Here is a 24790-nt window from a genome sequence, read left to right as displayed (position 1 = left end):
TGCTAAGTCATGTCCATCTCTGTGACCCTTGGACTGTAATCCACCAGGCTCCTCTGTCCATGGGATTCTCCAGGCAAGGATACTGGAGTGGATTGCCGTGTTCTTCTCAAGGGGATCCTCCTGACCCAGGGATGGAACCTGGGTTCTTAAGTCTCCTGCTTTGGTAGGCAGGTTCTTTACCACTAGCTCCACCTGAAAAGCCCCATAAAAGTACACAAGCTTGCCAAATGCTGGCCTTTGGATGGAACTAAACAGTTTCCTGTGGACATGGACTTCAGTTCCCTTCCCCATTTCCTCTCTATCCAGCGAAGCCTGCCAGGAGTGCTACTGGATGTATATTTCCTGGCCAGTTCATAAAGACCTTGATGATGACCAGTGAGCGACATCTGGCAGGAAAACTCCTTTGGTTTTTCTCATTTGGGGAAACAACAAACAACAAAACCCTGGCAGAATTATCTTAGAATTTTCCCCCCCTATTTTTATTGAGGCTTAAAACTGTTTTCAGTTTTAGTGGGGAAAGTCCGTATGATTCTGGGAACTCTACAAATTCCATCAAGGAAAGAACACAGGGGCAACTTGGACACTGGCCCAAGAAGCAAACTTTGCTAACTTTGGGCACTGCCCTGTGTCCATCCTTGTCTCCATCTGTCCCAGGCCATCTGGCCTGCACCTTGGTTCCTGAAGCAGGAACCTGGCCTTTGGAGTTCCCCAGAAGTCTCACCAGTCAGTAACCAGAGCCAGGACTCTTGGGCCCGAGGAGCTCTCCTCCCACGAAGGCACCCTCTGTGGGGCTTCGGGACCTCTGCCGCCTCTTTTTTTTTTAAATGTTAGCTCATACGTTTATTAACCAATGTACAATTACTTGTCTTCTGGTTTGTTGAAACAATAGGTCAGACAACATTTGCCACAATAATGTCTGTCGAAGTGACTGTCTCTGCCGCCTCTTATTTCTGGGGTTGGAGAGCTCAGTCCCCTCTCTTGGGACTTCCCACGTGGCTCAGTGATAAAAAAAATCTGCCTGCCAATGCAGGAGGCGTCGGAGTGGGTTCCATCCCTAGGTCGGGAAGATTCCCTCTGGAGAAGAAAACGGCAACCCACTCCAGCATTCTTGCCTGGAAAATCCCATGGACAGAGGAGCCTGGAAGGCTACACAGTCCATGGGGTCGCAAAGAGTTGGACAGGACTGAGCACGAACGCACCCACGCATGTACGTCCCCTCTATTGAGAGCCACTGCGCTGAGACGCTGAAGGGTTTGGGAGAGCCCTTCATCCTACTGAGGGTTGCTGGAGATTGGCCAGGGCCGCGCTTCCGCCCTTCCATCATTTCAACATCGAGATCCACCAAGCACGAGGCCCAGCACTTCCCGCGCCTCCCGGCCCCTGGGCCGGCCCGCTCTGCCCTGGACACACCCAACTCGCTCTCTGCCATCCTAGGGGGCCGCTCAGCCAGCGGCGCCCGCACCTGCTCTCTGCCCCGGTCATGTGATCCATCGCCCGCCGCGGGCCGGCTCCTCCCCTGCTGACCGAGCGCCTGTGGAGGTCTCTTGCTTCCGCGGCCGCTCCCTCGGTGGGGACCCGACAAGAGCCTTCCGCTCCAGCTCCTGCATCTCTGCTGCCCCCGGGGCCGGAACTCTGGAGGCCCATAGCCATGGGGCCAGTGTCATTGCCACGCTGACGTATTCAAGGGGGCGCACATGCCCAGCTCTTCAATTTTGTCCCTGATCGGGCCCTGTCACCTGGTACCTCGCCCCGCCCCTCCGACGGCCTGCCCTCCGGGCCTGCTTCTACAATCGCGGCGGAGACACCATGATGTCACGACCCTCGTAGCCAATCCGAGAGCCGCATGGGGCACGGGGCCCTATACGCATCCATTGCCAGGGAGGAAGGGCCGCTGTTGCGCCTGCGCAGTCTTTGCCGCCGGCTCGCGGCGCGTGGAGCCCGCTGTGAGCCCCGCGAGTCCATTCGGCTGCAAGTCCCCGCGGCGGCGGCGCTTGTGGACTATGTCGTGGCTCTTCGGCATCAAGGGTTCCAAAGGCGAAGGCACGGGGCCACCTCTGCCCCTGCCGCCCGTACAGCCCGGGGGCGAAGGCAGCGGGGACCGCGGCGCTGGGGACCGGCCGGGGCCCAAGGACAAATGGAGCAACTTCGACCCGACGGGCCTGGAGCGCGCGGCAAAGGCGGCGCGAGAGCTGGAGCACTCGCGTGAGTGCGGCGGGTGGGCGAGGGCAGGGCGACCCGGCGGCGCTCTCGCGGGGAAGTGGTCTGAGCGATCGAGCAGCAAGTGGTGGTCGGGGGAGGAAGCCAGCATTAAGCGATAAGCCCGCCGGAGCCACCCTCCTTCTGGCATCTTCCCAGCTGCCACGCATTCTTCACGTGGGGAAACCGGTGCCGAGGAGACTCAGAGGGTACGGGCAGCAGGTGGCGGGACTGCACCCTGGTCTCCAGTTACTGCCTCTTTCCGCCTCCACGTGGGACGGCCAAGGCAGGCCAGGTTGGGGATCCGCCTGTGCTAGTTGCTGGCAGTTTTCCGTTTGAGAAGGGAGATGGGTTTGAGTGTCCTAGGCTTTAAAGAAAATGCATTAGGTTCTCACTTATTGGAGAATGTTAGCATTCAGATAGGTGAGGTCTGTAAGCAACAAATAAGGCCGGCCCAGGACAGCAGATGACCTTATTGGCTCCCATCCTCAAGGCATCAACTCTTGACTGCACCTTCACTAAGCCCACGTATTTTCTCCCAACCTGCTTTTCTTCTGTGGATTTGACGATGTCTCAAATGTCTGGAATATAGCACGTACTGAGTAGATGTTAGTTGAAAGAACATAGCGACTTTCAAACTTTTAAGCAGAGGTGCTGTTTTCTTACCACCCTATGCTGCAGCCTTGTAAGCAGAGGTGAGCAGAGTCTTCCTATCCAGGGGTGGCTTGGCACTTTGTGGCTTAGTCTCTGCCCCTTCCACGGGGGCCAAAAGAATACCCCGGGCAAAGGTCTCCTCCCTGCCTGGTTCTCCAATCCTGGAAGGAACGTTATGGAGATTTAGGCCTGGGCCCAGGGCAGCCTGCTTCCTTAGACCTACCTGGAACACTCCCTACCTCTGAGTGGGTGTTGAGTGTAGTGGATGGATTATGTTTGCAAGATAATAGAAGACAGGTTTGCAGAGGGGCTTGAGAGACAATGATTAGGCTTCAAGACACCTTAGTGATCATAGACTTTTAACATGAGATCTAATTTCTTAGGTTTGTGTGTGGTGGGGGGTGGGGAGGAGTTCACCCTCATTTCTTAGGTGTGTGTGGGGGAGGAGTTCACCCTCATTTCTTAGGGGGGTGTGTGGGGTGGGGTCTGTGTGCGCGCGTGCGCATGTGGTGGTGGTGGGGCTTCACTCATTCCCTGTCCTTGAATTTTAATGTTTTCCTCCCTTGGGAATCTGAAGCCTGATTCTTGGCCCCTCACACTCACACAGTTGTATAGGCCAGTGTGAATAGCCTGTGGTGTGTCTCAGGGTAGCAGCCAAGGGAACTCCCTGACTTCCTGTCTGCTCATGCCTGTGAGCTGCTCCCAGGTCTCCTGCACTAGCCAGTGCATTCTCCGCCTGGGTCCACAGGGCCTTGGCCTCTGCTCTCCCATCCCCCTACAGTCAGCATCTCCTGCAGAGCCTCCACCTGCCACCCCTTAGAGGCATGGTCTCCTCATCTGTCTTCATGTCTCGTGATGCTGTCCCAGGTGTGAACTCTACTTCATTTTGTTCTTGCCTGCCTTCCTGGCTTCTCTGCTGGTCAATGGGAGAGGTGTCACCCTGAGCTGCCTGTCCCCTCTGTCCCCAAACCCTCCTCCCCAGAGTGCCTCAGGCCCCTCAGCCCCTCCCCAGGCCTGTCTTCTGGAGATGCTTCCAGCTCCCAGCCGGAGGACTGCCTGGGTTGGCGTGTGCCCACTCTTGTTCACTCATTGCTCTCTCATGCGAACCAAAAATACCCTCAGCTGCCCCTCACAGCCTGGCCACTGTCTGTGTCCCTTGGGGCCTAGCCTGATGCTGCTGGTTCCCCAGGGCTCCTCAGTCTTCTTGGACGCCAGAGCAGCCCATTTGGCCTTAAGCTGTGTGCTCCACGTGTTTATAGGATTCTGAGAAGAGTAACTTGCCTGTGGTGGGTGCAGTTAATGCTGAGCCCGTCTCCTGGTGTGGGACGATGTGAGGTGACAGTCGTCATTCTCAGCATTGAGCCCAAAGCTTGTGATTAGCAGGGCTCCTGTGTGCCAGGCCCTGCACTAAACAGTTTACCTGCTTTCAGGTCATGAACTCCTTATTGCCAAATTCAAATTCAGCCATCTCACTCCATGAGTTGGGGGAGGGAGCGCCCGCTCTGCTTGCAGGTGAGGTGCTCATGCTCAGAGTGGTCAGCCTGGCTGCCATAGGTCACAGCTTAAATAAACAAGCCAGCTGCAGGTCCTCCCCTAGCTCTGAAGCCAGACCGAGTGCCTCAGCTGACAACTGAGCCCCAGAGCTGCCACCTGCCTCATGCCTAACGCGGGGCATGCTAGGAGCCGGCAGCCCCAGGGATTACGTTCTAGTCAGTGGCGTGTGGGCTGCAACTTGGGGGTGACAGGTCCTGGGATCTGCAGCCTACCTTGAAGGCCTCAAAAAATAAGACAGATGTGGGGGACAGAAGGGTGGACGTGTGGTCAGCAACCTGGGAATGTGGTAGCATCAGAGAGGTGGGCTCACGGGGTCCTCAGCTTCTCTCTGTGCTTTTATGCTTTAGAAGGTTTTTTGTGGTAAAGCATGGACTTTATAGTGATGACACAGAGCTGTGTCATCAGGGGTCTCTTAGGCCCCATGTGAAGGCTTTTTAGCAAGGAGAGTGCTGGGGTCCTTTCTTTTCTAGAACATCCTTATATTGCCACATATTTCCACATGTGTCCCCTTATGAAGAGCACACACCTGGAAGGTGTTAATTACACATGTTTCTAACAGATGGCCTGTGAAGAGCCGTCAGCCTGCAAGCATTGCCTTCTTTCTGGTTTAATCCTCCTTTGCTTCTTACTCAGGCCCTCAGCTGCCTGTGCTCAGTTGTAGAACAGTAACAGGTATCAAAGGCTCAAGAGAAGCATTCACACGTGAAAAATGAATGACGGTGTAACCACAGGCCTGACTCTCCTGCTGCCAGTGGACGAGCAGTGGGCAGCCTCTCTGCTGGAGCCCTCTGGGCTGTGACGGTCCCCTGGGGGCAGACTCCACATGTGGGTTTTCTGTTGGGGGTGGAATAGACAAAAGTGGCAAGATGGGACAGTGGTCTTTTTAGCGGGGGGTCTCTGAGCAGATCTGACCAGGAACCAGCGTGGCCACACGTGCTTTCAGGTTGAGGCTGTGGTGTCCTTGAGCGCCCCTAGCCCGGGTGAACGCTCGCCTGGTGTCCTGATGCCTGCACGCCCCTCCCCCTAGGACACGCCAAGGAGGCGCTGAGTCTGGCTCAGATGCAGGAGCAGACACTTCAGCTGGAGCATCAGGCCAAGCTCAAGGTGGGTGAGGGTGGGCGCTGGGGGGCTGTGGAGAAGACCCAGGCAGAAAGGACATGGGAGAGGACACAGGCAGTGGGTGCAAGGTGGGTGCTAGGGGTTGGGGGATGGACTGGATGGGGTGATCGGTGAGGGTGGGTGCTGGGGGAGGGTGAGAGAGCACAGGCAGAGGGTGGGTGCCCCGGCACCTCCTCAGGTTCGAGGGAAACGGGCATCAGCACAGGTGTGTGGCCTGAGTTCTGCACAGAACCTTCTGGAAGGCAGGTGTGGGTGAGGAGTCTGGTTTCTCAGAGAGGAGCCCTACCCTCGCACTGAGCACATAGTGAGGAAATGTGGAAAAGGCCCTGCTCTGTGCTCCACCTGGGTTGTAAAGCGAATCAGGAAGTGAGCAGCTGGCATAAGCGCATGTGGGGGCTGGGGGTTGAGGGGAGACAGGTACCCCCAGGAGACTCTCTGGCTACTTGGGCACCAGCCCAGTCCATTCTTCTGGCTTCTCTTTGCCTGTGGATCTGGGTCCTCCCGGGCCGTGGTGCGGTCGCAGCTGAGCACCTACAGGCCTGTGGGGGTGCGGAACAGGCTGCATCACTGTCTGGCTCCTTTGGAGGGCCCTCAGAGGGGGAAGAGGGGACAGGAGGCCTGACCAGGCCCTGGCTCACAGCAGCTGGTGTGTCCTGCAGGAGTACGAGGCCGCAGTGGAGCAACTGAAGGGCGATCAGATCCGAGCACAGGCTGAGGAGCGGAGGAAAACCCTGAGCGAGGAGACGCGGCAGCACCAGGCTGTGAGAGAGCGGGGCCGGGGAGGGGTGCTCATCAGGGACTGCGCCTGCGGGGGCCCAGCCTAGACCTTAGTTCTTGAGGCTGGGGTGTGTTCACGTTGCCCTCTCCCTCCCTAGAGGGCCCAGTACCAGGACAAGCTGGCCCGGCAGCGCTACGAGGACCAGCTAAAGCAGCAGGTGAGCACTGCCTGGCCACTTATCTTACCCAAGGGTGCGTGAGGGCCAGAGTCTGGGATCCTCTTGTCAGCAAGTGCTGGGTTGAGGGGCAGGGAGGGAGAGTTCCAACCGAGCTGCCCTAAGGGTCTCCCAAATGGGACTTGACTGATGAGTGAGTTTGTAGGGGGCATTCAGACATCAAGCCTGTTGGCATTTTAACTTCTAAATTCAGCCGTTCAGCAGAAGGCCCATTTCGTGAGGACAGCCATGGGTCAGGGCCACCCTGAGACTGAGCTGATTAGGGAGCCAAGGTTCCTTCTTGCCTTAGACTGTGCAGCCTGCAGGCCCCAGGGTAACCGTCCCCAAGAGGTTGGAGCCCTAGGAGTGGTGGGGGTGTCTCCAAGGCCAGAGCAGCTAACCTGTTGGTGTGATGTTGCCTGTTTCCTAATTTCGAAGCCCTTCCCTTCCCCTTGTGGCTCCTTCTCAGCAACTTCTCAACGAGGAGAACTTACGGAAGCAAGAGGAATCTGTGCAGAAGCAGGAGGCCCTGCGGCGAGGTAGGGCCCTGACTTGGGAGCTCACGGCCACGTGTCACGCCCTTGCTTTAGGCCCTTCACTCTCCAAGCAGCATCAGGGGTGGGCATGCTGAGACCCTGGGGGTGGAGGGTACCCTGGCTCTCTTGTCTTGTGTAGCAGCCCTGGGTGGGGGGCCATGGGCTGAGTACCACCCTTGCCCCCGCCTTGGGCAGCCACCGTGGAGCGGGAGATGGAGCTGCGGCATAAGAATGAGATGCTGCGGGTGGAGGCCGAGGCACGCGCCCGGGCCAAGGCCGAGCGCGAGAATGCTGATATCATCCGCGAGCAGATCCGCCTGAAGGCCGCTGAGCACCGCCAGACCATCCTAGAGTCCATCAGGTGAGGCCCCGCATGGCAGGCTTCTGCTGGCCCCTTTCCTACGAGGGTGCCCTACTCCTCCCCGACTGGTCCTTCTGCAGTGCCCCTCGGGGCTGACATAGGGGCCTCCAGCCACGTGGCACATGGCCTGATGCCTTCCGGGTCATGCCACTGCTCCCCTGCAGGACAGCAGGCACCCTGTTTGGTGAAGGGTTCCGTGCCTTTGTGACAGACTGGGACAAAGTGACAGCCACGGTAAGCACCTTTGCCTTCTTCCCTGGGGTATTTTCACATGTCAGGGGCTCTGCAAGCTGTTAGGGGTTGGCGCCTATATTGAGTGCTCACCCCTCCCTCTACCAGAAAGGCACAGGTGACTTGGCCTTTGGGTTTGGGGCAGTTCAGACGACTCAGCATCAACCTTGGTGGGGCTGGAGGGAGGGCGTTCAGGATGCCAGATGCCCGTTTCATCTCCCTGGTGCCAGCCCTTTGGTGCACCGGTGCTGGTGGGCCTAGTGAGACTCCAGGGGGCCAATAGGGGAGCCAGGGGACGGGGTGGACACCACCTGCCTCCTCTGCCTGCTCCAGGTGGCTGGGCTGACGCTGCTGGCCGTTGGGATCTATTCTGCCAAGAACGCCACGTCCGTCGCAGGGCGGTATTTTGAGGCCAGGCTGGGGAAGCCATCCCTGGTGCGGGAGACATCTCGCATCACGGTGCTGGAGGCGCTGAGGCACCCGATACAGGTAACCGCAGGTCTTGGAGGCACACACCCAACAGCCCCTTCCTCCTCTTCTGTCCAGATGCAACCCTTCTTCTGTGTGCTGACTTGCATTGCCTCCTTGATGCCGCCCCTTGGGCCCTGTGATGTCAGCACTGGGAGACTCTCACCCTGGTCCACTCGGTCCGTCTGGGGGTCTGTTGGGGTGGCCATCCCCTTGGGTGGACTGCCCCCCTACTTGTTTATGAACTCCTGGGGCTGCAGTGAGCTGTCCTCCTGGAAGAGAAGGCAATGGAGGCAGCCTAGGTTCAACTCCTTCCCTTGAGGGGAGCCAGGCTTCCTCTGCATCTTGTGGGCTGTGCTGTGAGGTCAGTGCTGGAGGTCAGCTTTGCAGATAGTCTCCCCTGCTGGCCTTGTCCAGGATAGCTACTCGCATGCGTTCTGGTGTGACCGCGCTATGAGCTCCTCTGTTGACCCTCCCTACCCTCTCGCCACCCCACAGGTCAGCAGGCGCCTTCTCAGTAAACCTCAGGACGCGTTGGAGGGCGTCGTCCTCAGCGTAAGTAGGGCTGCCCACCCTCCCAGGAGTTGGTTTGCTGGCTGAGCCCAGCTGGGGAGAGTGGCCTCTTGCGCCAGCCCAGGCCCTCAGAAGGGATGGACTAAACAGCAGAGCGCCCCTCAAACTGCTATGTCCCCTGGCAGCCCAGCCTGGAGGCTCGCGTGCGGGACATTGCCATCGCCACAAGGAACACCAAGAAGAACAAAAGCCTGTACCGAAATGTCCTGATGTACGGGCCGCCCGGGACCGGCAAAACGCTGTTTGCCAAGGTGAGGGCACAGGTGGGACTGGGGGTGGTGGAGTCTCACCTGCCTGGGACACGTGCCCCTGTCCAGCTCTGCAGGCCAGGTGTCTCCACACACGTGATCCGGCCCTGGTGGCCAGGAGAGGTGGGGTGGAGGGTAGGTGGAGCAGCCCTTAACCCCCTTCCCCAAACGCCCAGAAACTGGCGCTGCACTCTGGTATGGACTACGCCATCATGACGGGCGGGGATGTGGCCCCCATGGGGCGGGACGGCGTGACGGCCATGCACAAGGTCTTCGACTGGGCCAGCACCAGCCGGCGAGGGTGAGCCAGGGCTCCTGCTGGGAAGGGGGTCGGTACCTTCGCCACAGCCTGTCCCTGAGGTCCAAGGGCCTCTCAGTGTTGGTGACTTATCAGCGTTTAAGATGAGGGCTCAGCAGCCCATTTCTAGTTACTTTCCCCAATGCCAGCACTGGACACGTCCCGATCGGTAGCCAGGCTCTGGGTCCCAGAGGCCACTGGGGACAGTGCGAAGTGTGGGATTTCCGCTGGGTTGTGCCCTGCCTGCCCTCACGTGGCCCTGCCCTCGCAGCCTCCTGCTCTTCGTGGATGAAGCGGATGCTTTTCTCAGGAAGCGAGCAACTGTAAGTGTCTCAAGGGCCCATCTGTCCTGAGCTGGGTTGGCTGCTGGGCAGTGGGCAGGTGGGTGGCCTGGGCCACATCTATACTTATGGGAAGGTTGGGAGCCTGCTCCACAGACACATTTTGTTCATACATTTCATTTGAAAAGTGGAAGTTTAGCATCTTTTCAAAGCTAAGCTTCATTCAGTCTTTGAGCTTAGATCTGTGAAGGTCCTGCCATGTTTCTGTCCTGGACGAGGGGGGCCTGACTGTTCACATGGCTGCTTACAGCCTGATCCTTCTCTGTGCAGGAGAAGATCAGTGAGGACCTCAGGGCCACCCTGAACGCCTTCCTGCACCGCACAGGCCAGCACAGCAGCAAGTGAGAAGGGGTGGCCAGCAGCCCTGCCTCAGCTCACGTGGCTGCTGCAGGGTGGCCAGCCCACATGACCAGACAGCCTCCTGTGTCCTTCCTCCATGCAATGGGATGGCCATTTGGGCACTGAGGGACATTTGTGGGTGCCCCTGAGACATGCTGTAGGCTGAGGCTGAGCCCAGTGGCACATGCATGTCCATAGGCCACTGCGCTTGGTACCTCTGTCTGCCCCCGAGATGCATTGTTGGGCCACCACACCGTCAGGTGACCCTGGGTCGGGCTGGCCCTTCTGGGCCCCTAATCTTGTGCTCTGCATGGGCAGGACCCTTCCAGCCTTTTGCCTGCTGCAGCTGTTGCCCATGGAGACCCCAGCCTAGCCACTGAGAGGCGTGTTGAGTTCCTCCTGGGTTGTTGCCTCTGCTGAGCTGAGCGCCAGGCCTTGAGACCCTGCACTTGATTGGGGAGGGGCAGGGGTCTGTTTTCATCCCCGGATCCCTACCCTTCCTGCATGTGGAGGCTTCACGGCCCTCCCCCAAGGCTGGGCCATCAGACAAGAGAAGCGGGAAATTGAGGCAAGACAGGGAGGGCAGGTGGTAGAGGGTGATGCCAGTCTCCGCAGTTTTATGGGCTGAGAAGCTGCCCAGTAGACCCTGCTGGATGGCAGCCCCCCTCTCTTGCCGTGTGTCGGCTGCAGGTTCATGCTGGTCCTGGCCAGCAACCAGCCCGAGCAATTCGACTGGGCCATCAACGACCGCATCGACGAGATGGTCAGCTTTGAGCTGCCACAGCGGGAGGAGCGGGAGCGCCTGGTGAGAATGTATTTTGACAAGTATGTTCTTAAACCGGCTACAGAAGGAAAGCAGTAAGTGTCCTGCCAACACGGCGCCCCCTGCCTGTCATGTTGGTCCCTCCCCCCAGTGCCCACATGGGTACTAATCCTAACCCTGCCCCTCGGGTTTCACCATGGGGTCTTGACCACCCATCATTGGAGGCCCTCCTATCCTGTCCAGCCATTTATCCCCTGCCTCCATCTTGCCTTCAGACCCCTCAGATCCAGGCCACACTTGGGTCCTGGTAGTAAGGGGCCATGACAGCCCACTTCTGGACTCTTTGAGCCTTGCTCTGGGCCCCTCACTGCACACAGCGGGGCCCACTGGCTGGGGTAACCCTCCTTGCTCGTCCAGGACCCCCCTGCCCCCCACTGCTGTGCTTTCAGGAGTGCTCCAGATAAGCCTGCTCTATTTGTAACCCTCCCTGGGGACTTGATCTCAGCCCCACTGACCTGGATCCACCTGGCACAGCTGAGCCATCTTCTCTGCTCAGGCAGACTTTGCCTGTCCTCTGCCACCTGCCCCCTGAGCTCTCTTTACTGGGCCTCTTTCCCCTTTGGCCCCAGCTGATCCCAGTCCCCTTAAGTTCCTGAAGGCACATCCTGGCCCAGCAGCAGCCCGGGCACTGTACGCAACGTGAGGAGTTGAGGCCTTTCACAAGAGTTTGAGCGGTCTCTCTCGGGCTTTCAGCCAAGCCTGATGGGGCGAGATCTGTGTACAGAGGGTTCAGGAGTGTTAGCTGCTATCTGTGTGCTGGGGGGTTCAGGGGGAGGGCACATGGTCCCCAGCCCCCTGGCCGGCGGTGGGGCTGGGAGCAGGCTGGGATCTCCCCCTGCCCATTCTTGCATGTCCTGAGCAGCCCCTCGGCTGCCCCTGAGCCCGGCCTGTGCCCCCTATCCTTACATGGCCCCCACTGGGGCCCCATCTTGGGCTCCCCAGGGAAGGGACATGCCCAGCAGGGGAGGAGGTGGAAGGATCACACCTGTGGACATTGGTCAGGGTGTGGCTCATTACAGCAAGGGGCTCGGACACTTCTCCCTGGGGTTTCCCAGCGCAGGCTCCGCCCTGGCCTCCATTAGTAGGAGCCGGGCCCTCACTGGCCTCTGGTCGTTCGCGGGTCTTGTGGGCGCCCAGGCATCACTCGAGAACTCCTCACAGGCGCTTGAAGCTGGCCCAGTTTGACTATGGAAAGAAGTGCTCAGAGATTGCACAGCTGACGGAGGGCATGTCAGGCCGGGAAATCTCTCAGCTCGCCGTGGCGTGGCAGGTGAGCCGAGACGTACCCTGCAGGGCAGAGCCCAGCCGAGCCAGGGACCCTCAGAGTGGTTGGAAGGTGGTTGAGCTGGTTTCTGAGCTCCCACTGGGGTGTTTCCGAAGGGTTTCTGGACAGATGTGACATGACGCCCTACTTCCCTGCCATCACGGTCCTGGGGCCCCTGCAAGGTGGGGAATGAGCCAGGGCCTTCTGCAGCTTCGCATTTTCTGGCCTCTCTGTTGTCGTTTTGGTCCAGATCAAATGGGGCCCTCTAGATGAGTGGCATGTCCTGTGGCCAACATGTTTACTTCCAAGGAACCGCTGGGCTTTGTCTCCAGCCAGGGCCCAGGACGGTTGGCACAGGTGATGGCGGATGGTGCCGAGTCTGGGGCCACAGCCTGGGAGGGCATGGCGCGTCCCAGGAGCTGTGTGTGGGCACAGGACAAGACTGACCTGATAGGGGATTTCCTTCCTGGCTCCTTGGAGAAGCCCACAGCCTTTAGGATGATCTGCAGGGTCGTGAAGGCGGTGGGTGTCCTGGCTTTCAGGACAGGTTTGTGGAGTCGTGAGGGCCTGGGGGCAACGGGATGGTGGCTCTGGGCACACAGGTCAGAGTCGCTCTGGTCAGTCCTGACACCAGGCTTTCCTCTGAGGCATCCCGGTGGCAGCTCCCTGCGTGTGGGGAGGGGAGCAGCCATTTAGCACGTTTGTCCGTCATCCTTGCTGGGTGGAGTGTGCTGAGTGAGTTGTGTCTGTGGCCTCATGACAGCCTGGCCACTGTCAGTTGATCATGAACTCATCTTTTATGAAATTAGGGGACATCTGTTGAATTTGAACATCCTCATTCAGATAAAGTGGTGGGGAGGAATATACCACTGTGTTAGTCAGGACAAACTAGGTTGTGCTGTAACAAACAGCCCCAGATCGCAAACCCCACTGCGGGAGTCAGGGGCTCTTCCCCATGCTGGCCTCACTCAGGAAGCAGGCCTCACAAGGTTGGCTGTTTCCGTGACCAGCAAAGTGGCCAACAACCCAGGCGGCCGGGACAAAATGCACAGCCAGGGCTTGAACAAGTGTCACCTCATGGTTCTGGAGGCTGGATGTCCTGCCTCAGGGTGCCAGTGAGGGGGTTCCTGTTGCTGTGAGGGCCGGCTTCCTGGCTGCCACCCAGCAGCATCCTTGCCATTTGCTCACGCACAGCCCTGGAGGAGCAGGGTGCCATTCTGTGACCCTACCTAACCTGGCCCGCCCGTTTCCAAGGGCAGCCATGCTGGGGTTAGCACTTCAGCATGACCTGGGGGGTGGACAAACAGGTGGTTCCATCAGCAGGGGTCCTGGTGCACCTCCTCTCCCTGCTTCTTTTCCCAGTTCTTTGAGGAGCCCATGAGACAGGCCTGCATGTACTCTCAGGTGGGGAGCTGAGGGTCAGGAGACGCGGCGCAAGCACGGGAGGCTGGAGCCTGCAGGGAGCTCTCCGTGTGTATCCAGTCCCTGGTTAGCTGTGCACAGGGTGTGCCTGGTACTCATTACCACTTCCTACACCTGTGAGGGCCCAGAATGCCATGGGGATTCCATCTCCTTGGACAGGACATGTTGGCATCACTCTTTCAAGTTTTCTCCCCTTGTGGCCCCAAGTGCTTGGGGCTGGGCTGTGCGACTTCTGCCCACCCTCCCACTCTCCGGCTGGGCAGCCCAGGGACCCGGCACCTACTTCCCACTTGCTGGTATCATGTGGGCCCTGTTGCAGCTGCCGCCCTATGCTGTGGTATGACAATCAGGTCTATTCTTCTCACCATGCTACAGTTTGTTACCCATCATGGAAACCTGAACTTTTTAACATAAACTTCATCGTCACCGTTTTTAAGCGCACAGCTCAGTGGCATTGAGCACGTTCGTGGTGTTGTGCAGCTGTCTCCACCATCATCTCCAGGACTGTCTTATCTTCCCAAACTGAAGCTCTGTCCCCATTAAACACTTGCTCCCACCCCTGCCTCCCGCCCCCAGCCCCCACTCGCCTACTTGCTGTCTCTGAGAGTCTCGACTCTTGCAGGGACCTGTGAGGAATCATATCGGAATTGTCTTAAAACTGGCTTACTCACTGAGCACAGTGTCCTTGAGGTTCATCTGTGTTGTAACAGGTGCCATTCTCCTTTCTTGTCAGGCAGCCTGACACCCTGGAGTGCAGTGGACACACCTCGTGCACCTCTCTGGCTGCAGGTGGACACTTGTGTTGTTTCTATATATTTTAGATATTAACCTTTTATCAGACACATGGTTTGCAAATATTCCCCCCCCCCCCCCCACCGTGGGTTGCCTTTTTTTACTCTCTTGGTAGTGTCTTCCTGCTGCTAAGTCGCTTTAGTAGTATGTGACTCTGTGACCCTATGGACCATAGCCCCCCAGGCTCCTCTGTCCACAGGATTTTGCAGGCATGAATACTGAAGTGGATTGCCATGTCCTCTTCTAAGGGATGTTGCCGACCCAGGGATCAGATCTGTGTCTCTTGGGTCTCCTGCATTGGCAGGCAGATTCTTTATTACTAGAGTCACCAGTGTCCTTTGAAACACAAAAGTTTTTAATTTTGAAGAAGTTGAATTTTCCTATTTTGTCACCTGCTTTTAGTGTCACAGACAAGTCATTGCTAAATCCAGTGTTTGAAAGCTTCTCCCCTAAGTTTATTTCTACCAGTTTTATAGTTTGGAGTTTTCCCAGCACCATTTGTTGGAAAGGCAGTCATTTCCCCAGTGCGTGGTCTTGGCCCCCTTGCTGGAGGTCACTGACAATACACATGAGGGTTTATGTCTGGGCTGTCTGTTCTGTTCTGTTGGCCTGTGTCTGTCTTAGTGCCAGTACCACTGTCCTTTAGGTTTTAAAACAAGGAAATGTGAGAATTCTCAGGTTCATGACTGTTTTGGCTACTTGGGGGCCTTTGAGATTGGGTATGAAGTTTCGGGTGGATTTTTTTTATAAATTTATGCAAAAAAAAACCATCATTGAAATTTTGATAAGGATTGCATTGAATCTGTGGATTGCTTTGGGTAGTATTGGAATTCCAGCTAAATACTTCCTGGATGAGGAATCAAACCACTGTCCCTTGCATTTCAAAACAGATTCTTAACCACTGGACTACCAGGGAAGCCCCCTTTTTTTTTTTGCTTTCTTTTCCAGTTGTTTAGTGTTACTGTAGAGACACAAGCGGTTTTGTGTGTTACTTCTGTGTCCAGCAACTTTGTTGAGTTTATTACTGTTAACAATTTGGGGGGGATCTTCAGGGTTTACTGTATGTAATAAGATCACATCATTTACAGACAGATAATTTTACTTCTTCCTTTCCAACCCGATGTCTTTTATTTATGTTTCTTGTCTAATTGATCTGTCTACAATTTCTAGTGCTGTGTTGACCTGAAGTGCTGAAAGTGGGCATCCTTGCCTTGATCCCAGTCTTAGTGGAAAAGCTTTCAGTCTTTTACCATTGAGATGATGTTTGCTGTGAGTTTTTCTTACATGGCCTCTATTAGGATGAAGACATTTTCTTTTATTCCTGGTCTGTAATTGGTTCATGCCTTATGGCTTGTAGGATCTTTTTCTCCCCTGACCACAGATCATACCAGTACCCTTGGCAGTGGAAGTGTGGAGTCCTTACCACTGGACCACCAGGGAATTCCCCCTAGTTTCTTGTTTTGGTCAAGAAAGGGTATTGGATTTTGCCAACATTTTTTCTCATTAACTGAAACGCTCATGTGGTTTTTGTCCATTTTGTCAATTATTTGCCTAGGTCGATTTTCCCTAGCTGAGCCACCCTTGCACTCCAGGAATAAATCCCATTTGGTTGGGATGTATAACCATGTCAGTATGCTACTGAGTTTGGTTTGTTAGTATTTTGTTGAGGGTTTTACATCAGTATTCTCGGAGGATCTGGATATATAGTTTACATGTGGTGTTTTGTCTGGTTTTAGTATCAGGGTGATGCTGGCCTCAGAATGAGTTGGGAAGTGTTCCTTCCTCTTCAGTGTTTTGGAAGAGTTTGAGCAACATTGGTGTTAGTTCTCTTTTAAGGTTTTGTGTGTTTTTTTGTAACGAACTTCTAAATTTTTGAATAATTCCAAGTTCACAGGAACCTCACAAGGCCAGCACAGCCCCCACCACACTGTGAATGTCTCACCACATCACTCAATTCCACTTTAGACTTGATTTTACCCAGAACCTGCCCGGATGCCCATGATATTCCATCCTACTGTCTCAGGCTCCTCTGGGTGGGCTGTTCTGAGCATGATCCTCACGGTTTGAGGAATGCTATAGAGTGTCCCTCCTTTGGTCTGTCTGGTGTCTCCGACTGGGATTGTGGGACTGTGGAGGAGACCCTAAACACAAGGTACCCATCTGGTCTGGTCACACTGGGGCATCGGACATCCACACAACATCAGAGGGATGTTGGCCTGGATCCCCTGGTTACATGGTGACCGCCTGGCTTCTCCCTGGTGATGTCACTGCATACCCCTACCTACCCCTTTCCACCACTGGATCCCCTCTGGCTGCCTCCACCCAGCCTGACTCTGTGCTCTTCTCATGTGTGCCTCGCAGGAGGCCGCAGGGGCAGCCCCTTCCTCCTTGGCCTGGCTTGGACAGCCGTGTCCCAAGGCTGGGACCACCTGGGTAAGCACAGTGACTGGTCATCTCAGACGGTGGGAGCTTGCTCCCAATGCCCTAACGTGGCTGAACCTCCTCAGGGAGCTGGAGAGAAATAGCCAGCCTGGCTTGAGCCCCCTGCTTGGTGGACACTTGAGTGCTGTCCTCAGGATAGGCGCATGTCAGAGCCACTTGATGGGTGACTGGGAGCAGAAGGGATGCTGGGTCATCTGGGTGGCATGTGGCCTGGCCAGAGGACCTGCTTTGGCAGCTGCAATGCTGTGGACCACACTGGGACCTGACTAGCAGAACTCTGGTTCCCCGAGCCATGTGCCAAGGCTGGGGTATGGGGGATGCAATGCTGCCCACAGCAGCCCCACAGTTCTGGAAGCCCTGTTGCGGGCAGTTGGGGGCCTGTGAGGGGTAGGTCCCGGTGGACTGTGCCCCATTTGACCCCTGGAGGGCTTTGCTTCCCTTTAGTGTCAGGCCTGTGGTGGTTCTGCTGACCATGCCCTGGGCCCGAGGGGAGCTTGGTTATCCACAGAGCAGGGCCTGCAGTTGAGGGGTGGGGCTCCCTCCTGAAAGTAGTCCTCTGGGTTTCTGTTTTTAGAAAGTCATTGAGAAACTTAGTGGAGCAGGCAGAACCAGGGAATTGAGGGATGGCGGCCACACTGCGCTGCAGATCTGCCTGTGAGCACGTGTGTGTGGCACATTCAAGTGCGTAGGGAGTCAAGGTGTGTGCCGTTGGCATTTCTGTCTGCACATGTGTCCTGCTGAGAGGCCAGGTCCCTCCTGAGTCTGAGCACAGGCCCACGGGAGCACCCTGGGCTTTGCCCCTGCCTGCCCTGCCCGCAAGGGTTCTGTGGGGTGGGGGGTCTCTCCAAGGTGGGGGATAAGCAGCAGCAAGGATGGGGCTGCCCTACAGGCTGAGTGGTTCCTGGTGGGCCCTGACCAGTCACCTGGGAGCCACAGACCTGGTGCCTTTCTTGTGCGGGCAGCCCCTCTGGTATCCTAAGTCAGTACCCTTTTCTTCGCCAGGCCATGGCATATGCCTCTGAGGACGGGGTCCTCACTGAGGCCATGATGGACGCCCGGGTTCAGGATGCCATCCAGCAACACAGGCAGAAGATGGAGTGGCTGAAGGCAGATGGGAGCCAGCCGCCGGCCCTGCGCACATAAGCTGAGTGAGCTGGCCTAGATGCCCAGGCACACTGGCCAGGTGGCTTCAGCGAGAAGAAACACCGAGGTGCCCAATCTCCTAGCAGTTTTCATCTTCCTCGGTCAGGGGCGAGACAGTGTCAAAGGCCTCTGCTAGGGACCAGCTGCTGCTCAGGACCTGGGCATCTTTGAGGCGGGGTTGGTTCCTCTGCCCCCCACCTCCAAGCTGATGCTGGCTGGGGCCACCCCCAGGACACCCTGGGAGATATGTCCCTTGGCCAAGCCCAGATGGGGAGAAGGCACCGTTCCCCATGCCCAGGGGCAGCAGCCAGGCTAGCAGCACTGCTTCCCAGCAGGTGCTGGGTGCTTTAGCTGTGAACAGCAGTGGCACCCTGGCCAAGGGAGGGGACCTGACTTTGCTGAGTCCCACCCAGGACCAGAACAGAGCCGTGAGCTGTTCTGCCGTGAGCAGAGCTGGTCCCTGTGCGGTCCAGCGGGGGTGCCCACCACTCTCCTCCGGAGAGGTGTGCCCTGTGTCTGTGAGCCTGTAAACCTAGGGTTCGGGAACTAGCCCACCAAGACCTCATGGCCAAGGATGTCCAGTACATGGGGACTGGCCAGTCCACAGAAGCCACAGCTCTCCCTGACTGGAGTTGGTGTCTTTTTAATCCAGAATCTAATTAAAAACTGGCAGATATCACCAAGTGTCTGTCTCATTCCTGCCGTGGGGGTCCCGGCGTCAGAGGTGAAAGAAGAGGCAGAGGCTGGAGCTTTCTGGAGAATTTACTGACCAGCAGGGGTGGGAGTCACAGTGAGGCGCCCGACCGGGGATGCCCTGGGCAGGGTGGCCGCACTTGCCACAGCAGGGTTCGGGGGCCTTATTGCTGGGCCGGGGCCTACCCCGGGCCCCTGCCCCACGCCCCTACTGCAGGCCCTGTGAACGCACACGCCTCATGCACGTGCTCCCGTGTGCAGACGTGGGTGCACCGGGGTCCCACCCCTTCCCTGCCGCGGCGCCCGGCTCCCGGCCGCACTCTCCTCCAGCAAAGATGGCTCCAGCTCCGGGAACCAGAAAGATGGACGGAGAGACAGACGCAGGCACACAGGAGGCCTCCAGCTTCAAGCAGCTGACGTGGTCCCAGGCTGGGCACGTGGCCCCGCCTGCATCCCAGGTGCCGCTGCCCCCGCCCCACCCCGACCCCCTTTATAAAAAGAAGAGGAGACAGCACCTTCCGCCGGACGCGCCCGACAGCCTTGGGCGCCCTGGCCCGGGCCGGCCGTCCAGTCCCGTGAGCGTGGGCGCGGTGGCCGGCGGCCCCGCGAGTCCTGCGCGCGGCTCAGAGGTGCCGCGGGCTCGGGTGGCCGTTGTGGTAGAGTTTCTGCTTCACGTGCACCATGTTCCCGGCCGCCTCCTCGAACGGCCTGTGCGGCCGCCGGCCCAGCTCCCGCAGGCTGCACAGCTTGGGCAGCCAGGTCCACGAACCGTCTGTGGGACCGGGGGCACGGTCAGGGGGCGGGCGTGGTGAGTGGGGCTCGGGTGGGCGGGGCTTTGGCTCGGGGAGGGGACTGTGGGTGGGGCTCGGGTGGGGTGTAGCCCCTGCAAGGAAGGAGCCCTGCCAACGTGCCCGCGCCAGCACTCACCGTAGCGCCGGCCGGCCCTCCAGGCGCGCACGGCGCAGTGCAGGACGCCGTCCATCCACACCAGGAACCAGCTGATGCAGAAGCCGAGTAGCAGCCCCAACATTAGGTCGATCTCCTGCTTGGTGACGTTGTCTGTCACGAAGTAATTCTCCGAGGCGTCCACCACAGACTGGTCCCCGTCGTACGGGATCACGTAGTGGACGTGGTGCCTGGGGGCGGCAGGGCGGGCTGGCACCTGTCCCGCGGGGCGGGCGGGGACCCCGCAGTAAGCCGCACCCGTTCACCTGCTGGGATCTTTGAAGCAGCCCTTGTGGGGAGCTGAGGTGGGAAGGGACCAGCGCACTCGCCTAGGACCCAGGTCACTGGTGGGTCCCAGGCGGGAGGCTGCCCTGCCCAGAGGGTGGGAGTGTGCGAGGTCAGAGGTTAGCGTGAAGTTCAGTTGCCCGTATGCATACCCTCCTCCCTTCTCCCCCCAGCCCCGGGCTCAGAGGCGACGCCTATTAGGTCATAGGCACACAGCACAGGTAAAGGCGTTCCAGGGTGTGAGCCCAGGCAGGGTATCCCCGCCCAGTGAGAGTCACAGCCCACCTGTGGGCCTGGCTCCTCGCCACTGCCCCCCTGGCCTCTCCCTCCCAACCCTGCAGTCACCCTGCCCTCTCCTCCAAGGAGAGCCACAAGTGATGAGCCTGCCTTGGGCATCTGGTCCCCTTTGGCTCCCCATCCCTTGCAGGAACCTCGCCTGCCCCCACTGTCTGTGCTGGAGGCCCAATGGCACCCCTGGACCTGCCCCACACAAGTCCCTAATCCTGGCATGGGAGCCATAAACGACCTCCTGGACGACCACGGCCCCTGGCATTCCAGCACCCACCAAGGCTGGGCCGTTCCCCTCAGCCTCCCCTCCCTCGGCAGTCCAGTCTGAGGCCACTGACCCCTCCAGGCCCTCTCCTGCCTCTGATGGCCACAACGAACTTTCCCCACTAAGCTCTCTCCAGCCTGCCCAGATCCTCTCTTTCTCTAGGAAGCCCTCTGGGCCTAGCAATCCTAGGGATCCTAGGCAAGGTGGCCCTGCCCAGGAGGCCAGTACCCAGGACACCAGACTGAACTCCAGGTCCTCCACTCTCGCAGGAGAGCTGGAGAAAAGGAGCTGCTGGTCTTGGGTGCCCATTGCACCCTGAATCCCCAGTCACCCTCACCAGCTGTGGTCCCTCCTCTGGCCCTGAAGGGTCATTGCCACCCTGGGGTCCTCCTGCCTGGCTCTCTTCCTACTGAGCCTCTCAACTGGCTTCTTCAACCCTCCACCCCCACCAAGTCCCCACCTTCCCCCCACGTCTGCTCCAAGCTCCAGCTGCCTACATGGCATCTCCACGTGGGATCTACAGACACCTCAAACTTGCACCTAAAAATAGCTCCTCCCTCCCCAAGCCCGCTTCTCCCCATCTTCCCTTCAATTACATGTCGACACCTCTGCCTGTCTCCAGCTAAAAGTCCCTGTCCCCACCTCACAACTGGATATGCTCCATGCCCCCTCCCCCACAGAGGACCTTCTCAAAAACAGTAAACCCCACAGGTCATCCCTGACCACAGGCCCTTACAGCTCCTCCCTCACAGACACCCGCCGCACCAGCAGGAGCCACCCAGCTCCTTTCTCCCAGTGAGGATGGCAGCCCCTTTTCACACCCCTCTGCTACCCCTGGGGACTCCTGGGGCCCATCCCCCTCAGCTAGACTGGAGTGTGACCAGGCTTGGTTGGGGAGGGGGTGCACCTTGGCCACCACAGCCCCATGAGCAGACCCAGCTTATTTGACAAGGACTGCCTGACACATGGCAGCCATAGCTCACGTGATCACATTTCACCAATAGCTCTTATTGGTCATCAGTGAGAGACGGAGAATTCTTGACTGCCCACAGTGTGTAGCAGTGGCCAGCCCCCAGGAGAGGATGCCCTTAGTCACCTGTTCGCAGTCCCATCGCCCTGACCAGGCCAGGCCCGGCAGCTGAGAACACTGAGCCCCCGCCTCCTGCGTTCCTGCCTCCTGGGCCCCCATAGGGAAGGTCATCCTCCGGACCACCACTTCCCACCCATGGACAGGACAGGAAACTTGAAGATGGGGTTGCCAAGGAAGCCAGAAATGCCCCTGCAAGTAAGACGAGGGCAAGCCCCAATTTTACTTAGGTGCCTGGAACCTCCAGGGGATTGAAGGTCTTGACCTGTGCCCCCATCGTTGGTCTGGCATCTGCCACTCATCCCCTGCCCCTTGCCCTACTCCTTCCTCCAAGTCAGGCAGACCCTGGGGGGTGGGTGGGGGTTCAGGTCACCCATGTGCACACGTATTTCTGTGATGTGTACATACATGTGTCCTGCCTGGGCCACGCATGTTGCATGTGTCTACTTGAGGTTGGATGCATGTTGTGTATACACGCCAGCCACATGCACAGGACCCGGCATGTATACCATGAATTCGGCCCATGAGCTCCACACGTGTGCAAGGGCACAAGCGCCTGGGGCCGAGCATGTTGCGTGTCACATGGAGATGCACATGCACTGGGCTTGCACACAGCCCTCCTCTGTGGGCCCCATGGCATATGCACGGTGAGCGCCCACAGACAGCCTATTGGCACGCACGCTCCACAGCATTTATACACGTGTCCTCTGCATAAAAGTCTCTGTACCGGCATGTGGAAGGCACAAGTGTGTGTGCGCTTTCTCTGCATATGGGGTGTACACACAGGTAGACTCCATTGTGGCAGTGCATGTACATGGTTTGTACACAGAGGCCTCATGTGCAAGCCTGTGCCCTGCAGACATTCACCACGCCCACAGGGCGCACACGGTGCTGTATATTGTTACACACATGTACTACGCATACACATACATGTTGTCAGTGTACAAGAATAGTTTGTACACGGAATTTTACATCCTGTATGCAGCAGTGCATACAAAGCACACACATATGAACACATACACACGTGGAAACAACGCTACAGTTGGGTGACTCTTGTGTTGTTTGTGTCTAAACTGTGCACATGGGCCTCACTGTAGCTTGCACTCCATGGGGATTTCTTTTACACCATCCATGTGTACTCTGGACATTACATATGATGCATACACACACCCTGAGCAAATACACACTGAAAACACACCCTGTCTGCCCAGATGGGCCCGTGGTGTGATGTTCGGGTACATATGTGCTGGTCACAGTACCACAGCCCTCACATGGAAAATGGGCCTTATAAATGTCGATGAAGCCGAAACTTGGGCCAGTGCCGTGCACACCTCCAGTGTCCGGGAGGGTCTTGGGACCCTGCTCAAACTCCAGTCCACGTTGGCCCAGTTAGTGTGGAGCTGACCTGCCATTCTTCGGCCTCTGAGTGTGTGCTTGGGGCAGGAATACAGGGACCTCAGGGGGTGTGGCCACCCAGCCAATACTCAAGATGATTTTTGGCCATCACACGGCACACGTGAGGGCCATTTACATACTTGTCTCCACCTGCCCTGATGCCCATGTTCTGCTTCAACACCCAGTCTGCACACACAGGCGTGTAGCATGTTTAGTGAGGCATGAAACTGATCTCACACACACACCCCTAGCCCAGTATGTGTGCACACATCCCTGGAGCAGAAGTGCAGGGCAGGGTCAAGAACACAAGTTCCCTACCGGCCACACAGCCTCAGGCAAGTCCGTCTGCTCAGCCTCTGTCCACTCTCACGGCCCCAGTGTGTGGGCTTCCTGCAGGGCTGAGGGACTGCTGCGTGTGCGCACATGTATATGCACAGACGGTACACACATGCGCGTCTCATGAGAAGATGTTTATTTCATACATGGACATACAAACATGCATGGCCAGGAAGACTCCATCACTACATGTGCACAGAATGGGGGGGGTGTCACAAAGTGGGCACAGGGGCCTGGGCGCTCCCCTCCCTCTGCTTGACCTTGAGCAGACTCCATCCCCGGCCTCAGTTCCTCCTGGACAACCAAAGGGGGTGGGCAGATGCCCCTCAAGGGAGGCCTTGCCCACCTTGACCTTCTGCTCCTCCCCCTAGCTGGCTCCCAGGAAAGTTCAGGGACAGAGCTGGGGGCCCCGGGAGGAGGGTGTCCTCTGTGGGCAGGAGCCCTCCTGGGACACCAGGCTGGGCGGCTGCTCTCCTGGCCTCCAGGCCTTGGACTAGTTCTGCCCATCACCCTGCAGGGCCTTTCTCTAAAGGCCATATGGGAGGGGGTCCTCTCCCCTCCCGGAACACCCTGTGCAGATGGAGCCTGACCAGTCCTTCCCCCACCCAGCCTGGCAGAGCCTCGGCAGCCCCCACCAGCCTAGCCCAGCTGGGCCCTGCAGCCCGGCCTGCGTGGGGCTCGCCACTTCCACCGACATGTGTGATCACGCGTGAGCCCCTCTGGGCGCAGACTCACCGGCCACAGTTGCAGTGGCAGACGCGGTCCTCGCCCCGCAGGTGCGGGAGGATGTAGTTGTGGAATCGGTCCAGCAGCGCGTTCATGTCCATCAAGCACGCGATGGCCTGGAAGAGCCCATGACCGGTCAGCGCCGAGAAGCGAGCGGCTGGGCCGGGGACCCCAGGCCGGGGCCGGAGCACTGGGGACGGGGGAGCGCAGGGCAGCCGGGGATGGGGGAGCGCAGGCCGCGCGGGCCCGTAAACAAGGCGCGGGAGGGGGAGGCGGTGCGCGGGCGCGGGAGGCGGGAGCGGGTGCGGGGAGCGGGCGCGCGGGAAGCCCCTCCGCTCACCATCACGATCGACGCCCCCAGAATCATGAAGATCATGGTGTTCGCGCTCATGGACATCGGGCGGGGCCGGGCCGGGCCGGAGCGCCGCCCCCCGGCCCCGGCGCCCCCCCGGCCCCGGCCCGATGCTGAGCCCCCGCCGCCTCCGCAGAGGTCAGCCCGCCGCGCACCCACCGCTGCTGGCCGGGGAGGAGGCGCGGGGCCGGCGCGGGGCAGGGGACGCGGCGCTCCTGGGGTCCTCGGCCGCCCGGCCCGTGCGCTCGCCGCGCCCGCTGCGCTCCGCTCCGCCCTCGGCCCTGCCTCCCGCCCTGCGCGCGGCGCGGCTCCGGCCCCCTCCTCCTGCGGCCTCCCCCGCGCCCGCCTCCCGGGAGGGATCTCGCCGCCCGCGGCCGCCCGCCCCCGAGACGCCGGCCGGACCCCTCCCCGGGGGCCGCAGGGCCCGCTCGCCCCCATGTGGCCAGGGCCTGCCCTGGCTGCCAGCCCAGAGCCCCGGGACCGCGGGCCGCGTCCCGTCCCGCCCCGCCAGGGCTATCCTGTAGAGGCCCGGGCTTCCTTCCGCTCTCCTCCTCCCCACTTCTCAGCTGGAGGCCCCTCCTCCCCGCTGCCCGGGGTCGCGGGGTTGAGGGGCTGCGGACCGGCTGGTCGGCACCCAGCCCTCTATGGCAAGAGGCTGCCTTTAGTGGAGGGGCTGCAGGGC

At 58.7% G+C, this 24790-nt stretch overlaps 2 protein-coding genes across 7 annotated transcripts in view; one reads left to right on the top strand and one right to left on the bottom strand.

Moving 5' to 3' along the window:
• The window catches only part of LOC101105090 (ATPase family AAA domain containing 3A), a 29525-nt gene extending 11110 nt beyond the window's left edge, over positions 1-18415 (top strand). Inside the window, exons 1-16 of one of the 6 annotated variants that reach the window (XM_027975798.2) lie at positions 1907-2202; positions 5432-5508; positions 6183-6284; positions 6399-6458; positions 6925-6994; positions 7187-7352; positions 7517-7586; positions 7917-8072; positions 8550-8606; positions 8750-8875; positions 9049-9173; positions 9442-9493; positions 9782-9852; positions 10541-10708; positions 11835-11943; positions 17596-18415. In XM_027975798.2, coding sequence (XP_027831599.1) covers positions 2001-2202; positions 5432-5508; positions 6183-6284; positions 6399-6458; positions 6925-6994; positions 7187-7352; positions 7517-7586; positions 7917-8072; positions 8550-8606; positions 8750-8875; positions 9049-9173; positions 9442-9493; positions 9782-9852; positions 10541-10708; positions 11835-11943; positions 17596-17736 — 1752 coding nt within the window. In that variant the 5' untranslated portion in view covers positions 1907-2000 and the 3' untranslated portion in view covers positions 17737-18415. Of the gene's footprint in view, positions 1-1906; positions 2203-5431; positions 5509-6182; positions 6285-6398; positions 6459-6924; positions 6995-7186; positions 7353-7516; positions 7587-7916; positions 8073-8549; positions 8607-8749; positions 8876-9048; positions 9174-9441; positions 9494-9781; positions 9853-10540; positions 10709-11834; positions 11944-17595 lie in introns of those variants that run through there. The other 5 variants (XM_060396569.1, XM_060396570.1, XM_060396571.1 and 2 more) reach the window with 5 other exon arrangements.
• A 65-nt stretch (positions 18416-18480) lies between these two features.
• TMEM240 (transmembrane protein 240) lies at positions 18481-24379 on the bottom strand. Its single transcript, XM_027975797.3, has 4 exons — positions 24097-24379; positions 23766-23872; positions 19357-19565; positions 18481-19201 (listed from the first exon to the last, which is right to left on the bottom strand). Exons 1-4 carry the CDS (start codon positions 24151-24153, stop codon positions 19053-19055), a joined length of 522 nt encoding a protein of 173 aa, XP_027831598.1. The 5' UTR covers positions 24154-24379; the 3' UTR covers positions 18481-19052.
• Between the last annotated feature and the right edge of the window lie 411 nt (positions 24380-24790).

Source organism: Ovis aries, chromosome 12 (genome assembly GCF_016772045.2).
Source record: "Ovis aries strain OAR_USU_Benz2616 breed Rambouillet chromosome 12, ARS-UI_Ramb_v3.0, whole genome shotgun sequence".
Lineage (NCBI taxonomy): Eukaryota > Metazoa > Chordata > Mammalia > Artiodactyla > Bovidae > Ovis > Ovis aries.
The sequence above is the reverse complement of the archived record's forward strand: the minus strand, read 5'-3'. Positions and strand labels throughout refer to the sequence as shown.

Bases quoted from the DNA above. Each gene is read 5' to 3' on its own strand.
- TMEM240 (XM_027975797.3), bottom strand. From the start codon at position 24,153: ATGTCCATGAGCGCGAACACCATGATCTTCATGATTCTGGGGGCGTCG. The intron at 23,873-24,096 runs GTGAGCGGAGGG...GGGCTCTTCCAG, and splicing joins TGGGGGCGTCGATCGTGATG to GCCATCGCGTGCTTGATGGA. The intron at 19,202-19,356 runs GTGAGTGCTGGC...CCGGTCCCACAG, and splicing joins GAGGGCCGGCCGGCGCTACG to ACGGTTCGTGGACCTGGCTG.